The sequence below is a fragment of the Equus caballus genome, chromosome 16 (genome assembly GCF_041296265.1).
Source record: "Equus caballus isolate H_3958 breed thoroughbred chromosome 16, TB-T2T, whole genome shotgun sequence".
Classification (NCBI taxonomy): domain Eukaryota; kingdom Metazoa; phylum Chordata; class Mammalia; order Perissodactyla; family Equidae; genus Equus; species Equus caballus.
This window is the reverse complement of record NC_091699.1, coordinates 96,147,632-96,165,906: the sequence shown is the minus strand read 5'-3', so window position 1 is coordinate 96,165,906 and position 18,275 is coordinate 96,147,632. Positions and strand designations below refer to the sequence as shown.

General features: G+C 38.6%; 1 protein-coding gene across 50 annotated transcripts in view; it reads right to left on the bottom strand.

Annotated features, from left to right (window-relative positions):
- Positions 1–18,275, bottom strand: part of MBNL1 (muscleblind like splicing regulator 1) — a 200,187-nt gene that overhangs the window by 25,379 nt on the left and 156,533 nt on the right. For all 50 annotated transcript variants that reach the window (XR_002800851.2, XR_011427418.1, XR_011427420.1 and 47 more), the window contains 2 exons: positions 11,580–11,780; positions 898–1,155 (listed from right to left, as the gene is read on the bottom strand). Coding sequence is in view for 42 of the 50 variants with exons in the window: in XM_005600995.4 (XP_005601052.1) it covers positions 898–1,155; positions 11,580–11,780 (459 nt within the window). In the remaining 8 variants the exon portion in view is untranslated. The remainder of the gene's footprint in view (positions 1–897; positions 1,156–11,579; positions 11,781–18,275) is intronic.

The following is an 18,275-nucleotide window of genomic DNA, read 5'->3' as shown; positions in this document are numbered from 1 at the left end:
GAGAGGAGGAGAGAGTCTGCCTTCTGTATTTTTGCTCAAGTATCCATAAACAAACACAGAAAAGACCTCTCTCGTGATTATGGTACTGTGCTGTGAGATACCACACAGTGTTTTTATGAATATTTTAATGATTAAGTCATATATTTATGTAAAAAAAGGACAACATTAAAACAGCTAAGCAAAGAACAAAGAATGGACTCATTAAGATCAGCTATTAGACCACATTAAAATTTACCTTAAGAATATAGTTTTGTATCTGTTCTAAATGATCCAGTTTCTAGCTCCTTGCGAGCTGCTGCCTTTCTGCTTTCTGTATAATGGCACAGTCAAGCTTCTCCAGTTTTACAAGAATGTTTATGCCACAATGTTACTTAAAACAATCTAGGATAGCATACTGTTCAAAATCTTGTAGCTAATTCTAAAAACAATTTTGTTGAAGCAATTCTCCTACTTAGTTCCAGATCATGTTATTGTTAAAAGCAAGATCTATCTAGAAAAGAGCCTCGATGTGCAAAAAAAAAAAAAAAAACACACCGAAGGGAAATAACGGCTGATTAGATGGCACACAGAAATAAGAGGACCGAAAATGGCAACATCGTTAAATTGAAAAGGAGACAGGTGTTCTTTACAAAGCAGAAATTTCAGAAACCCTCTATCCAGAGTAAGACAGGGCATTCAGAGTTAGGCCAAGGGTGGAGCAACCTGAACCGCGTGAGGAGTTACCCCCACTTCTGTGAACGGTAACTCCTTGAGGTATTGTCTGGGATACCTGAACAAACATATCTTCAGCAAAAAATTTCTAAAGAAAGGTTAATAAATGAATAGCTTGTCGCGAGACCCAGTTGTCCCTGTGGCTTTTCTGAGTGCTAAGGAGAAGAGAGCGGATGCCCTACTCACCATGGCAGCTGCGGTGGCTGCAGCCTGTGCTGCTGCAGCCTGGTTGACCTGGTACTGAGCAGCCTTGATCTTGGCTTGCAGATGCGCGGGAGGATGAAAGTATTTGCACTTTTCCCGAGAGCACCTCCCTTTGATGTAATCCATACACACGGTGACTGTGTTGTCATTGGTGTCAATCATTGTGCTGTCAGCAGGATGGGCGAACCGGCAGTCGTTTTCCCCTCTGTTGCAATTTCCACGCTGGTACTCTCGACACACCTGCAGGTCATTAAGTGCATGAGGTCAGTCCCCACGGACAGGAGAATCTTTCTGAAGATTGTAACTTAAAGTGCAAGACAGGCAATAGAAGTCTACACATGATGGGGCAAGATAATTTGCAAAGCAAGCACAAAATAACCTGAAAAATTCCTAGTTTAATATATAAATGATGACCCCATTTCAGTAAAAGGCCCAAGAGAAACAAAATGCATTTATGATACTAATTATGGTAAAAGACCTAATTTAAATTATGTTCATATACTTATTAATTACCAAGGGAAAAATAACTTTACAGCGAAGAAACCTGTCAGACAACAATTTAACCAAGGGATCAAAGTTAATATCATCAGTAATAAGACATAATGACATCATGTACCTATTGATATGAGTATGAGGCCCTATGAAAAAGGGCACAACATCCTTTAGCTGCATTACTGCTGAGAATGCATAACCTGAATTTAGTCATAAGGAAACATCAGACAAACTGAAGTGGAAGGATGTTTTACAAAGTCAGATCAGTACTCTTCCAAATGTTGGGGTCACGAAAGACAAAGACAGACACACTGTCACAGACTGGGCTGTCACAGAGTCAAAGAAAGGACCCTGGTGGTAGGACAACTGGTGACATTTGATGAAGGTCTGTAAATTGGTTAATAGCAGTATATCAGCGCTAATTTTCTGGTTTTGAAGTGATAATATGGTTATGTAAGATGTTCATATTTAGGTAAGCTCGGTGGAGGACAGACAGGAACTCTTGGTTCTATTTTTGCAACTTTTGTGCTAATCTGAAATTATTTACAAGTGAAGAGTGTAAAATTTGATACTTTTTTGTAAAATCTTTCCAAGAGCTATTTTTTTAAATCTTTAGAGATTCACTTGGTAGCTATACAAAAGCAGATGGAAAAAGATTGTTTTTTGTTATTGTCTATTTGTTTTATATCTATTAACTTAGGATGGGGTCCCTGGGGAAAAGGTGAAAATGGATTATTTCTCATTCGTCTGCTCAATTTCGACTCTTACTATTAAAGTTTGTCACGGTGCCTGCTTGTAACAGGAGGTTGCTAGCATGGTCATCTTTGGTTTACTTTGACCGTTTTACCACAAGAGGGCCATCTAAAACACAGAATGTCCTTTTAATATTTCAGGCTTCAAGGAAACAGTTTTTGCTCTTCACATATCGTTTCACGAACTGAGCAAATACACATCCTGAGCACTTTATTTTGAAATTCAGCAAGAAAAAGAAATGGGAACACTGTTAACGATTTAAAAAGGAAATGTTTTCTTGGATTTCTGTATATAAAATGATCACATTCAATTCTACGTGTTCTTCCCCATTATATTCATATCCCATTATTGAGGAAAGCGCTTCCCTCTAAAAACGCCTCTATAATTTGCATGATGCCGCATCTTAAAAAGAGCATGATCGGTGGCATCTTGCACTATTTGCAAACCTCAAGCAAGCTAACACTTTGTATTCCACACACACAGCAATGAGCCAACCCTATTCATCACCTCATTCAATTTATTTAATTTAAAAACTGTATTGAATAACTATTATGTGCCAGACACTCTGAAAGATATTAAGAATATAAAGATGGCTTAGGAAGTTACGGAAGACCCTATCTTTTTAATCACTGCATTTATCTTTGGAACAGAAGGAAATAAGGGTCACCAGTTTATATTTGAAAGCAAAAATGATTAAGCTATCATCCAGGACTATTTCGCCCACTCTGGTCGAACACTGGAATCCGCTGTGGAGCTTTCTAACCCACAAAGCCTCAGTCCGTGACCAACGCTTACTAAATTAGGCTCATCAAAACAGACAGGAAGAGAGAAACACTTAAATAAGAATAAAAACTTTCCATGAATATATATGACATTTATGCTAAATTTATACTACGGCATGAACAAAAAGGCTAATTTTCTGTTTAAGCAAATCTAAGTCCACGCAGCCTCGCCCAAGAGGAAACTGTATGAGATCTCGCTGTTAGCTCTTCCGTAATTCTGGCTTTCTCCAACATGCTCACAAAGACACTGGCAGCAGCTGAACTAACACTCTATTTTTCAATCTATTTTACTCTTTGCCACATTGACAAGAGAGAAGATCTAAAGGTAGTCTATTTGTAGGGTGTATAATAATTATTAAAATCAAAGACTTGCTATTTTCCAAAAACAATTATGCCAGTGCTGGTGCCAGAAATTGAAAAGTCATTGTCTCAAAATATAACCCGAATGCTGGACTGATTTTGACTTTTTATTTCTCTCTCCATCTCAGTGTTCTTATTTTCAGAGATGTGAACTTAAATTCAGGTTGTATAAAAATAGTCATTCTAAGACATCTCGTCCTTCTCCGCTGCTTTACGCGCGTGTGCGGTTTGTACAGGTTAAAGCTGGTTTATTACAACTTTGTACTCTTTACTCTCCTGCGGGATGCTTTCAGGAAGAATTCCAAAATATATTTAAGCAGAGTTGGCAACTAGAAGTAAGCTTAGAATTTATCCTAAAACCAGCCTTCTCTGAGGGTCAAAGAATTTAGTCAATTTGCATTTCTGTTTCATATTTTTATTTTTTTTCTAGCTTATGGTTCTCCTGACATGAGGAATGGAACAGAGGAAATATACAGAAATAGCTGGTCTCCCATTATTCTTGTCTTTGAAAAAATAAAGAAGAAACAGAACACCTCTTGTGAAAACGTGTCCTGGTGAGAGCTACAGGCAGAGGGTTTGGGGAGGCTGGCCAAGCTTGATGTGCATGGGGATTGTCGGTCCCCACCCGAACAGAACAAACTTCCCAAAGCTTTTAAAACACATGCTCCTCTAATAATCACGTCAATAAAACAGGATCTGTCCCTTGACTCCTGAATACACTTTGGCCTGGTTTCTCGGATAAACTCAGGAATCCTTTAAACTATGCTGATCCTCCAAAGAAATCTCTTAGATGTAGGATTATGTTAGCAAATTATAATTGACTGACAAAATTTCAACAAATTTACAGAATTCAAATCAGGATAAAAAATTTTATGTTTTACCATCCAGAGAATTTGGAACACAGAAGGTAAAATTAAATTTGAAAATCCTAATAATGTTATGGTTCTTTTTTCTGTTCTCATCCAGTCTTCTGCACGTACACATTTTTCAAATGGTTGTAATTATGGTATAGCTACTACAGGGTGATCTGTTTTTGCTCAATAACGTAGCATAAGCATTTTTTCATTTTACTAAACACTGTCCAGAGTGGTCATTTTTGATGGCTGCATCAAATTCCATCAAACAGATGTGCAGAATATAGGTGACTCTTCCCGAGAACATTTAGGTTATTTCCAATATTCCATATAACAAATAACATTACGAAGAATATATTTATGACTATAGACGTTTAAAAAATCATCTTCTAAAGTCAAATGTGCACAAATGGCATTAGCGGATCAACAAATATAAGTAATTTTTATAGTTTAATAAGTGGTTTTCAAACACAGACTAAAATAATTCCACCTATTTAGCTAAACACATACGTGTTTCAACTAAGAAGAATGTCTGGTGAGTCTTTTACTCAATAAATATTAAGGCAGGATTTGTTTGTATCAGGTAAGTTTTATAAACTTTCACACAAAATGGATAAGAGGTTGCTTTTACAGTAAAGCCCACAATTTCAATGAAAACATTTAAATACTGAGTTCCATTTCCAGAAAAAAATTCTATGGGATAATTACAAACTTTAAAAAAATCAAAAGAAAAAGTATTCAGAAAAACTTCCCAAAGGAATGAGATTAATTCTACATAAACTTTCTTTTTTTAATAGTAGTGGTACAGCAGAAAGAGGACAGAGCTTGGAATCAGAAATCGTGGGTCCTCTCCAGTTCCTACACTTATGAGCTATGGAATCGTGAATATTAAGTCAGATAATGTATAGATAGCTTAAGACACACCACACAAATCTGGTTAAAATAAATAGTCTGTCATTTGATCTCTAATTTTTTATAAATATGACAAACATATTTCAAAATGGCCAGAATAATAATAGGTTTTATAAGAGCTATTAAATTCAGCAACGCTCTGCAAGTGAAGGCACTGGAATTCTAAGGACAGTAATACCAATGTTTGAACTTACTCAAAACTGGACAGTGATTCGCATGCTCTTTAAGGAGAGAATATGCGTGGTGCTCACCATATTTAACTCAGTCATCTTTGGAGAATAACACCCAAAAGCAGGAACAGAGAACTAATTAATAGGGAACAAGGACTGGGTCTATTTTAATATTTTGGAAAGTCAATTTAAACTAATGGCAATTATTAAGGAGCTTATTCTAAGACAGGTACATATCTGTTGTTCAAGAAGAAGCATCGTAGACTTTATTTTCTATCAAGCTTGAGCTACAGAACACTTTAAAAAAGGAATACTGATAATTAAGGATTATACAAAGTATCCACAGCATTAATGGCCATGAGCATACAATCTAATGCGAAGAAATTATCTGCATTTTCAGTTCATAAAGGACGAAAATCTCCACATTTTAAAATTAGGGGAAATGATCTTAGCTGATTGTACAATTAAACTCTCAAGATAAATATCTGATGATGTGAGTTTCAGTCTGTTAGCTACTAATTATACAAATTTGGGCCATCTGAACTTCATTTTATCACTTCAAAAAAAATAAAGAAAAAGACACCTACTTCAGCTACCTCAAAGGATTTCTGTTGAGAGCAAAAATGGGAGTTTTCTTTGAAATCTAAAAGGCAGAACCCATCAGGACCACTAGGCCAGGGAACACAAGCATATTTCCATAGACGTTACAGCTTGGAATTTGTCACTTCACCTCATGTATTTCAAAAAAAAAATCAAATCTGAATTTATAGGAATGATCTAAAGAAAACTTCCCATTAAATCTACCTCCAGGTGTTCATGTCTTTATTTCTTTGAACAAATGTGCAAACCAACAGGACCAGAAAATACAACACCTCTGAAACAGGCTCTGTGATGTGGCAACATGCTCACATCTATAGTTCCTTCATCACTCTTCCTAAATAGATGCACAGACGGGGAGATTTTAGCTTTAATATGAAGAAATCAGTGGAAGAATAGCAAAAACGAGCGGCTAAGCCATTAAATAAGCAATTACCTTATTTAAACAACTTACATTTCTGTCATCTCCAAAACAAGACTCCAGCTAATCAGAGAGAGTAACTTACAGAGACTAGATGTTTTAAATGGGGGTGTGGCCACATTTTAAGGAGCCACTCTAAACCTTATTACAGATTTGTCTTAAAAAAGTTTAAACGACATAGACCTGTGTGCACAAAGTTCTTATTTCTTGGTAATTTTCTAAAGAAATTAAAATATCATACAAGCAGTAGCCAGGCACCCTCTACAAAAATATAAAAGTGAATAACCCTATAAATAAAAGCCTTTCTTATATTATTAAAAGCACTTGCTTCTCTGGGGCTGGCCCCGTGGCTGAGTGGTTAAGTTCGCGCGCTCCGCTGCAGGCGGCCCAGTGTTTCCTTGTGTTCGAATCCTGGGCGCGGACATGGCACTGCTCATCAGACCACGCTAAGGCAGCGTCCCACATGCCACAACTAGAAGAACCCACAACGAAGAATATACAACTATGTACCGGGGGGCTTTGGGAAGAAAAAGGGAAAAAAATAAAATCTTTAAAAAAAAAAATAAAAAAAAAAAGCACTTGCTTCTCTAATCTTATTTTGAATAGAAAGTCTTTTATATGGAATAGTTCACGCCAAATCCATTAAACTCCAGCAAAAATCTCAACCTGGGAATGCCTTTCACTATCATTTGAATCCTCAGTTAGTTTTAAAGGCCTTTTCCTGTGTGCAGGCAATAGGTGTCAGATTTTCTATGCCTATATGAAAAAAGTCACTAGACTCTTCTGTGTCAATAAGAGGTGAAGGCATTCAGTACACAGTGGCCTGAATTAGAAAATTTTGTCACAATTACCTCAGTAGAATAAAACTTTCAGCATAAGAATAATTCATTTTAAAACAAAGTCCAACTGCAAATATGAGAAGCCACGTGGTTTGCCCACCTCTCCTAGAATACACAGCCTCTGTTTTTCTCATATAGACTGTTGATATAAAAGTGATGCGGTCAACCAAACGGCAGTCTGATGTCTTCATGAGCATCTGAACCACGTGGCCACTGGTTAGTCTCTGGCTGATTAATGCTGCTATGTGATATAAATCACCTTGATAATCATCATGGTTGACCTAAAATATTTCATTATGTTGTACACTGTTCTCAGCAGCTTAACAAGCGGTAAAATGTCAAGTGTGTTGGAGGAGGCAGATTTTTAATTTAGAGTCACAAATAACTGTACTCGAGGTAAAGGATGAGAAGTTAAGACTTAAACAACAGGTGCTGGCATCCTCTGGAGTAGGTATTCCATAGACTATTTGCATTTAGAATCACCTGGCAGATCTATGGAAAGTATGCCTGAGCGCACTGAAGACCTACTAAGTCAGGCTGTGGGGAGGAAGCCCCACAACCATTTTAACAATCATCCTGAGAGATTCTAATAATATCAACGCTTGAGAACCATTGCTCTAGGACCAGGGACAGAAACAAGGTGCCATATTTTGTAGTCGGAATGCTCAAAATGTAAACATGTTCCCAAGGAGAATGTCAGCAAATGTTAAAAACATGTCATGTTAAGTTCTGAATAAGGGCATGTATCTCTGTGTGATTAATTAACTGATTAACCGGTTGAGTGACTGGCTCGCTTATTCATTCCTCTAACAAGCTATTGGGCATCATGCACGAGCTTGGCACTATTCTGATGCAGACCTTTTCTTGTTACTGGTAAGACCGCAGCTAAAAGGTTTCAAAGAAATTCCTCAGAACACATTTTACCTGAAAGATGTTCAATGGTTCTCCACTGGATATTGTTGGGGAAATGAGAGAATGAATGCATTCACAGATCCTTTTGCACCATAAAAAATTACTGTGCATCTTGAAAATCAGTCAAACGATGATTTCCTTAATTACCAACTCTTGGTAATGACTAAAACCTTGGTCCTTTCCAGCACCTATAGATTTTAACAATTTCTTAAAACAATCATTGAAAATAAACTGCTAATTGGAAATTACAAAAAGGCATCCTAAGGTCACAAAATGGACTTTTAAGTCATTTCAGTAACTGATATTTAAGAGCTTTGCTCCTCTTTAGGGGAAACCATGAAGACTGAATTTTACAGTATAGAAAGTATGCAGCTACAAAGTCTTTGAAAAGATATCCAGCAAAGAATGGATAATATGAATATCGATAGAAAGCTTATGTGTTATAAGCTTTGCAATAGCTTGTGGCTGGCATTAAAAGCAACAAAATGACATGAATGTTCTAACTAGAGGTGGTCTTAGAGATTATTTGGTAAAATCCACTAATTTTATATATATGGAATATGAAACTCAGAAAAATGAGAAACTTGACTCAAACTTATTCACCTAATTAGCAAAACCACTGGCTCTAATTGTTGAATTTCTGTTTTTCAAATTAGCATTTGTTGTATTATCACAGTGGGTGCTGCAAATATATGTCAGTTCCTCTAAACAGAAGAATCAGAAGGCTGAGAATCTATGGTATTTTTAACTTCTTTACAGTCAAAAAGAAAGAAGCGGTAAGAATTGGGCAATATTCTAATTGATTTAAAATTTTTTCACCTCAAAAGGTACTCAAATTCAAAAATGTACTTCAGAGTTCTATGAAGAAAAAATAGAGTATCGATTTAAACCCCAAATAACTAAACACGTGGCCAGTTAGTAAATAAGTATGTGTACTTATTGTCCTGTCTTTTAGACTCTAACGTTTAGTTCGATGAGCATGTGAGGAAATGATCAGAAGAATGGAGGGTCTGAAATCCCAGGGCCACAGAATCACGCGCCCTTAGTTCACACTGCGCCATCCTATAGGCTGTAACACTGACACTGGATCAGATCTGCCAACGAGAACACGAGAGGGAGCTGCCCCACCATCAGGCATTCAGATAAGAGGAGTTCAGGTTAAAGGAAAAGACCGTCAACACAGCAGTAGCCCTGCCTTGTGACTAGAGCAAAAGAAGGCAGACGAAACACACAAAGTGGCTCCTCACACAAGGAAAATAAAACCAGACGATGAAGCATTCATTCTACGAAACACTGTACAATATAGAATCAATTACAGACTACCTAAAATTCCAACCACGCAACTCAGCCTTTTAAAGAGATTCTTCTAAAGAGATTCAAACAGAGATCTTCTCAGCTTTTTGAATATCAACTCCTATTAACCATTAATTCATTACAGTTCATCTCAGACTGTCTATTTGGTTCTCATTAACCAATCAACAATTATGTATTATGGGGCCACGCCGGTGGCGTAGTGATTAAGTTCATGTGCTCCGCTTTGGCGGCCTGGGGTTTGCAGGTTCAGATCCCAGGTGCAGACCTACACACTGCTCATCAAGCCAGGCTGTGGCGGTGTCCCATATACAAAGTAGAGGAAGATCGGCAAGGATGTTAGCTCAGGGATCATCTTCCTCACCAAACAAAACAAAACAATTAAGTATTATGAACCCAGGGTTTGCTTCAGAAGTGTCAGGGGAGAAAAGGTGATTCAATGTTGAGCATCCAATAATTCTTACATATTTAAAATTTCTTTAATTTCCTCCTAATTTATCTGCAAACAGCATTGGTTAATTAATGAGCAAGTGCAACTGTGTGATAAGAAACCACCAGAGTCAAGGTGTGTCCCTCTAGCACATGGCAGTCCCTGGTGCAGAGAGGGTGTGTCTTAGGTCTCACAGTCCTTCCTGAATTCCCCTCATCGTACTCTCAGAATTAGCAACTTTTTCCAAAATGTTCAGTGAAAGATAAGAAATAAGCCTAAAACAAACAAAACTCTAAAGAATATACAGGAGCCAAGAGTTGCTGCCTCCTCTTTGTACGATCCCCTGTTTGGGAACGGGAGAGTAAGAGAGTGTTTACAAATGGAGCTGTGAGGTCATATCCCACCAGAACACCCTACCTATGTGACCTTGAATGTGTTACATCACACCTCTCCCCATAAATTTATTGCCCTGTAAAATGTAGTGAATGACAGTATCTTCCTCATAAGATGGGTTTGAGGATTAAACGTGTAATACATGTGAATGGTTGACACTGTCTTTGGCAGAGAGTAAATATCCAATAAATATCATCTATTGTCGTTACCATCAAAAAGGTAGTGGCAGCTATAACTATGCTGAAATCTGAGATCCTTTGTAATGCCTGCAATGAAACTTAATAAACAAGAAATTGGTGCTTATTAAATAAATTCCTGCTAAACTGATAAATAATTAGTGTCAATTAGGTTCACACAACAGCCTTATTTTGCCGGTTTCTCAGTAATTAATACACATAAAGCTTCTCAGCACTAAGTATTGCATCATCCTAATCAGAGAAAAGAGAGAAGGGTTATTTTGTTCTTTAGTTGGATACCAATGCCAGGTTTTCGAGCGTTAACATACAGTAATGTTCCCAAGTTTTTCCTCCCTCTATAGTTTACCAAATTAATTAATTTATAGCCATGCTGAAACTCTGAACAACCACTTCAATATAAATATATACCTTTAATTTCTTTTTCAGGTAGCAATAGCAAAGCACATATATCTGATCATATCCTTGACTAGGAACTAGAGCATCACACAATTTCCAATGAAAAAACTTTATCTGAGCACACTTCACTCACGGAGCTACCTTGTATCCCAACAAAATATTGTGAGGCTTATGAGGAAACTTGCAACAATAAATTTTAAAACACTTTATAGACAGTAACTAAATAGCATCTTTATGAGACCAAATTTCTTGGGATTGATAGAATTTGTTGTTCTTAATAGCAACATCAAATAACAAACATTTAGGAAGAATTTGCTGTGGGCTAGGCATTCCCCTAACTCTTTGTGTCATTATTATCTCCATTTTAAAGATGAGGAAACTGAGGCACAATGATATAACAGGCAGTCTGATCCCACAGCCTGAGTTCCCTTATTTTTTTTGGTGAGGAAGATTGTCACAGAGCTAACATCCACGCCAATCTTCCTCTGTCTTATATGTGGGATGCCACCACAGCATGGCTTGATGAGTGGTGTACAGGTCCACGCCTGGGATTTGAACTCACGAACCCCAGGCCACCAAAGAAGAGCATGCAAACTTAACCACTATACCACCGGGCCAGTCCCTAGAGCCCAGTTCTTATCCACTACTCTACATAAGGATGCTGTGGCTTTTATGAATGTTACATTCGTCAAATATAGCACACCTATATTCTAGTAAGATGCTCCACAAACTAAACCAAAATCTCTGCTTTGAATTTTCTTAACCTTCACGGCCATGAGAGAAACAAACAGCACACTGTGAAAATCAGAATGGAGTACATAAAGAAACCTGCTCATCATTCCTACCTCAAGTCTGTCTGTCCGCATTAATTTCTGGGCAGCAGCTGCAGCAGCTGCAGGTACAGGGACCCCAGGATTCCCTGTAACCAACATTGGTGCAGTCGGCAAGATCTCTGCTGGAACCAGGCTTGGAGAGACGGGTCCCAGGTAGGGGTTAAAGGCTGCTGATGCATTGGTGGCTAAGCTTGGTGCAACTGAAAACATTGGCTGAAAAATAAAATAAAAAGCAAAATTTAATATGTAGGTCTCGGCTCAAAGTTGCTATCCCACATTATATACCTATCCTCCATCCATCCATCCATAATCCATTCTTCCTTCCCTCTCTCCAAACAATTCTGTGTTTATGTACTCTCATTCAGGATAAGGAATTTTCTTAAATAAGCATTTCTCAAATCAATGCATTTCTAAAATATAATAGGTAATTTGTCTATAAAAGTTTCCACTGGGACTTTGAAGCTTGGGGTCTATAAAACTTGCAATTCCTTTTTGGACAACAGATCAACTCTTCAAAACAGAAATTTCTGTGTTTACCTAATCTCCATCTTTGTCCTGATTTAATCCTAGAAACTCGTCTAAGAGATACATTTCATAATTGCCATGTCAGGTGCACTTGAAAGATCTGTTTACAACTGTTAATAAGTTGCAAGTGTCCTATTATCTGGAATGAATAAAGCACAGCTCCCAGTGGGTAACAGAGTGTCACAGTCAAAAGTAAACTGTGAATAAACCTGTGGGATCCATGAAAGGTGATCATGACACCATTCCTTTTGAGCACTTGAGATAAAGTGTTTGGCGTATTCACTTGTTGCAGGTTTTTCTGGGGAAATTATCAATGTTCCAACAACCTATCACTCCCTTGTGAGATATTTAACAACGAATTCACCTTACTAGGGAGAAACCATTCTGAAATGTATAGTTTGAAACAGAACACTTCTAAAGAAATGCTACAGAGTTGTTCAAGGAAATACGTATGGTGGCACTGAGTAAAATGCTGCAAGACAGAATTTCTGCCAGAAATGCTTTCACGGACATATGAGAATGGTTTTTATTTGTTGATATGAAAATTCTCATGTCAGCAAATATATCTGTTCTTAATAGAATTAAATAATTTATCAGAAATCTACTTTAACAATTTGTTTTTCCAGTTTAAAGCATAACCTAGTACAACAATTTTCCACCTTATCGGTGGTATATTTTCAACTTTCTAATTCAATGGACTTTCAATTCCTGAAGTTTAATGCTTTGTGTAATAATAATGTTTGTCTCCAAAACACAATAGCTCATGGACAAAATGGATCCTGTCCTTTAAGGTAATTTTTAACAATTTATTTTCTTTACCCCGTGGTGAGGAGCAGAATTACAGAAAAATTTTTGAGAATGAAAAGGACATTAGAATGTAGCTAGTTCTTCCCTGGGATGGGAATAAGAAGTTAGATGATCCCAGAGTTTATATAGTAAGCATGAGAGCTTTGGAGTAAAGTTTTATGCAATTAAGATGTATATTACAAAAGTAATTCTTATAGCTCAAAAGAAATATGTTAAAAAATAAAATATATCCTCTACCTAGTCTAGCCCTGACTCACCTGTATGTAGAAGACTAAAACAGAATTCAAGTATCCTCTTCTCGGGGATGTGGTTTTCAACTATGGGTGATTTTGCCTCACAGGGGACATTTGGCAATGTCTTGGGACATTCTGAGTTGTCACAGCTGGGGGCTGCCATTGCATCTAATGGGCAGAGGCCAGGGACAATGCTGAGTGTCCTGCACACGCAGGACTGCCCCTCACAGCAAAGACTTATGTAGCCCCAAATGCCCACAGCACTAAGGCTGAAAACGCCTGTCCTCAGGGAGGCACTCTGCTCTCAACCACACACACTATTGCAGGACAAACTCTTTGCAACCAGCACACACATTCTTACCAAGAAGACCGTGAAAAAATAGAATATTTAATACATAATTCTATTCACTTGGGAGAAGAAACACTACATCACAGATTCCACTGGTATTTTAAAGTTACAGTAATTATGCATCCCAACGTGTTGACTGAATGCCACGCAGCTGTCCTGCCAGGTTGATGCCTCTTGCCTGATAAAGTGGCCTGAAGTAGGACCACCAATCCCCTGCCCAAGGCAGCCACCCACTGACAACAGGAAACCATCCGAGCAGTCCAGATGTTCACAATCAATAACCTAGCGGACACTGGGGCCCAGAGCAATCTCTGTCCACCAGCAGTTACTTGAACAGCAGTGGACTTTACGCTGCTCCATTGTCTACTGGCCACCGAGGCAGCGACAGGACAAGGGGAAAACATGTTGAACCTGGATGTCTACTCAGAAACATTCAGGTTAAACTTACACTGTTATATACTGTCAGATACAATGTGTGAAATTTCAGCCAGACCAGCACTCTACTTTTTCTACTAGATATTTAAGAATTATAAGAAGTTTAGCACAGAACTAAAAGACTAGTTTAGAAAATGCAGAACAGAAGCCAGCCAATATCGTTCCTCTTTACACGCTACTACTATGAATTAATATGTATTTCCAGATAGTGCATTTTTAATGTATACTTCAGAAAGTTATTGAGGTATTTACATCCTGGTACACAATCTACTTCAACTATTTAGGACCAGAGGTTAAATTTACAAACTTATTCGGAAGGTGGAAAAGCATCCTTATTTTAAGAAAATAACGCCAGTGGCTAATAAAACCAGCTTTTTAAAATCTCACTGAATGAAATCATAATCTACAAGGCATATAATGCAGCAGTTGCATATTACAGATAAGAGAATACGTTTTTTAGATAAAAACATTGATCTTATTAAATGGCAACAATTTTCCCCCTGGATTGTTTCCACAGAGTTGTCACAGGAACCGATTTTCTGACTTAACTCAGCAGAGCAAATTGAAATTTGAAGAATTTTAGGGAACTGTCCCCAAGTACAATCTGTAGCAGCTTTTAAAAATCTGAAATATCAACTATTCAGCAAGCATTTTCTCAAACTGTTCCCTCTCTGGATAAGCAGAGCTATTGCTAAACAGGCCGACAATCAATAATAATAAGCTCTCTACTTTGAAACTTGATTCCAAAAGCTGCTGGAAAAGAAAAAGATGCAACATTCCCTCATTTCTTCTGAGTTTCTGCAAATCTGTTACATCCCTTTTTCACGAGCACCTTGTTGGAGGCAGGTCACTGCTGGCCCCACGGGAGTGCCCTAGTCAGATCCAGAAGCACCGGAACGTGGCCCTGCCCACTGTCCGTTCCCAAAGCCATCCTCGGAATGTCCAGCAGCATCCCAAGGATGGATATTAATGCGATGCTATTATCAAGCGACATCCTATTTTCTCTGCAGTATCCACAGGATAATGTACAGCTATGTAATCGGTGTATTTGATGCTGACTCCATCCTTGTAATAATGGTTTACAGATATCCTCATTCCTGGAAGACACAGGAAGGCTGGCCCGTGACTGCCTTTGCCAGGGAACACCCTCAGCAGAGGAAAGCAAATTGCCATCTTCTGATGGTGCATTTATGGGCTAATCCCCTGCCTGCTTTAACAGAGACATTCTGATTCCATTAAGGCAATCAGGCTTTATTATAAACGAGAATGTTATTGAATTTCACATTATGACCCTGGTCAAATGTGTGCAAACACGATTATCACCATAATTCCCTCTATTTCCTGTGCACTAGGCATTGTGCTGAGTGGCTTACCTACGCGACTGCAGTGTATCAACTCCACGGGACAAACAAAAGCAAACCCCCCCTGCTTCTGTTGTTTTTGGGGGTGGGGGTTATCTGTTTGGTTCACTGTGAAATCCCCAGAACCTCACACGATGCCTGGCCCAGAGTAGGCACTGAATAAACGTACACTGAATAAGTGTTTGAGCGAATCATGAATGAACTACAGCTCTGTCAGGTGGCATTATCAGCCCCACTTTGCATATAAGGAAGAGGGCTCGTGGAGACTATGCACACATAGTCACAAACGAGTGCAGGAAAGGACTGGGACGCAGGCGTGTCTGACTCCAGTTTGTTCTGAACCCAGGGGTTCTTGACGCTACTGTCCTTTAGAATCACCTGGAGGACGCCACACCCTAATACCCTGGCGCTCTGCTCATCAGACTCTCTGGGGAGAGGGAGCGAGGCAGCACCATTTTTTAGAAGTTCCCAAGTGATTCCAATTCCATACACTACGTGGCCTTCCACTATTTAAAAACAGAAATAGGTCCCGTTTTCTGATTCTATGCGAGGTCTCTAAGGAGACGTGTTCCCTCACAGCTCTCTTCCTCTGAAGACAGCCTTCCCTCCACACTGCAGGCTGCCCCTGCCCAGCCCACCTGTTTAATTCCCAATTACGCTTCCAGGATCAGGACTTTTTGTTTCCCTGATGCACCCACACCTCCGACTTTGGAGAGGCCTTTCCTATCCTCTGTTCCCGCAAACTCCTCAGCACTCAAATTCAGCACTGACACCACATGTGTCTACTTACCCATCTCTCCCCGGGCTGCCGGCTCTGGGGTGGCAGTCTGCGGCACTGTGCTTTGTGCATTTTGCGTATTGCCTGCAGCTGGCCTCTACACGGGTCCTCTACAAAGCTTCACTAAACAAATACATTAAGGGATTTGCTAACTGTTTTCCCTTGTCACAGAAACTAACTAGCAAATGCCTTAAATAGTTTCTAGTACAGATATTTGAACATTAAAAAAAAGAGATTTAATGTTATTTCCTTGCTACCCCAAAAGCCGATCGTTAATTTCTCCAGTATGCTTGTTTGAAAAGTTTAATTTCTTTTATTTTTGCTTTGCAACTTTTTATACTGACCTTTCTAATGTGCTGTTTCAGTAGGGCACTGTTACCACACTGCCATATTGCAAATGTCACAGGGGACCTAACTTATCTTAGAACAGTATGTGAAACTGTTTGTTTTGCACACAATGTTTTTGATTTTTAATAAATAATCAGTCTTTGCTGGGACTTATGGAATCAAAAATTTAAGTCAGATTTTTCTAGATTTTACCTTTGTGCCTGTGTGCACTTGTGAAGATGAAACTTGCAAGCAGTAAGATATAAAGCTTTTTTTCCCTAAATAATAGCACACAATCAAGGTACATGCAACCATATTTCTGGGTGGGCATGACCCGGTACAAGAGCCATAAACAGTCTCTGTAAATAATTACTGTGAATATAAACATAGATCCAAAAGCTAATGGGAGTTATGAACAAATTTACATGACAAGGTCTTTTTTTCTAAGAAGATAGCACATGACTGAAATAAAATAAGAAATAGTGTTTTAAATTCTGCTTCTAGACTGGCCTGCTGGGCAAATCAAATGACCGTTTGCTTTATTCTTAATTTCACTTTATCCCTCAGTCCAGTTTGACTGAGTAATAAACACTGACATAAAGAAGCCTCACTGCTGGCCCTCCAAGGGGAAAGGTGCCAATGAGCATGGCCCAGTCCCTGAGCTTCAGCGCCCGTCCTCGGCTGCTTGAGGAAGCGCTGGCTCCTTGATTGAAGCAGGCAGTAAGAAGGGCAGGATGCATGAAATGGGACTCGGGGTGACTGACGTGGCAACATTTTACCAGAAACACTTAGGGATGAAGTGGCCTTGTCTCAACATTAGTTGGATAAACTAGAACGTAAAGCACTAAAAAACAATTTAAGAATTCTAGGTATTCCTGGAAATGGGACCAATGACGACTTCGAAGCTTTCAGCATCCAACTGCCAACAAGCGCTTGGAACATGAGGTGACAGCAAAGGTGTGGGTCAGGAGTAGCAAAGAAGCTCCCAAGACATTAGCTAAATCTAATAACTTTGAATTTCTCTATCCCTAGGCTACTTCAAATTCACGAAATGCACAGAGAATTCAACATGAGTGATGTACCTCGAAGTGGCCAGGAGTGTGTACTTAAGGGCAGCTGTCATCGGAAATTATGAAGGGCCAAGGCTAACCTTTGGGAGCCCAGGGAGAGGGACATGACGCCACTGCTAGTGGGACTACTCCAGAGCTCAGAGACAGCTCTTCATGACCTCTGCTTATGCAGAGCTTGGGGAGGGCAATGGTGAGAGCCGGCGATCAACAGAATTTCTGAAAGACATCTTTCTAGGGTGGACCAAAGAAATATACCAGATGCCTCCAAGTTATGAGCTACAAGGTGCGGTCAATCTTTGGTTAGGTTGTTTAGTAATTTCTCGTTAGATTATCTTTGCATCACATAGTGCACGGCAAAGTGATAATAATTTCTTTTTTAAAGTAGTACTCAGAAAAAAAATCCAAACATTTTATTTTTAAAATTTGATAATTAAATACTATAGATCTTCCATTTATCCTCAAAGATCAAATGATAAAGAGAAAAATGATCCTTTTACATTTTTATTAGTGGTTTTGAAATGTTAATAGAATTAATCCCAGTTATTTAATAATTTATTAGGCAACTTTTGAGCGAAGAGACACACACATACATTCCACTGCTTATTTTCAACTATTTATTTTCCCATCTTATGAAATGGGAATAATTATGTTTATATTAGAAGATTCTTAGGACCTTGCAGACCATATATTTTAAACTTTTCACTATATGTTGAAGAAGTTCAGAGATTTTAAATGAAGCAGTCAAGGACCCAGAGTTGTTGGTGACCTGTCTCCAATTAGTGTTTCTGCAGTATGGATGGTGGAGCCTGGTTTAAAATCCCAG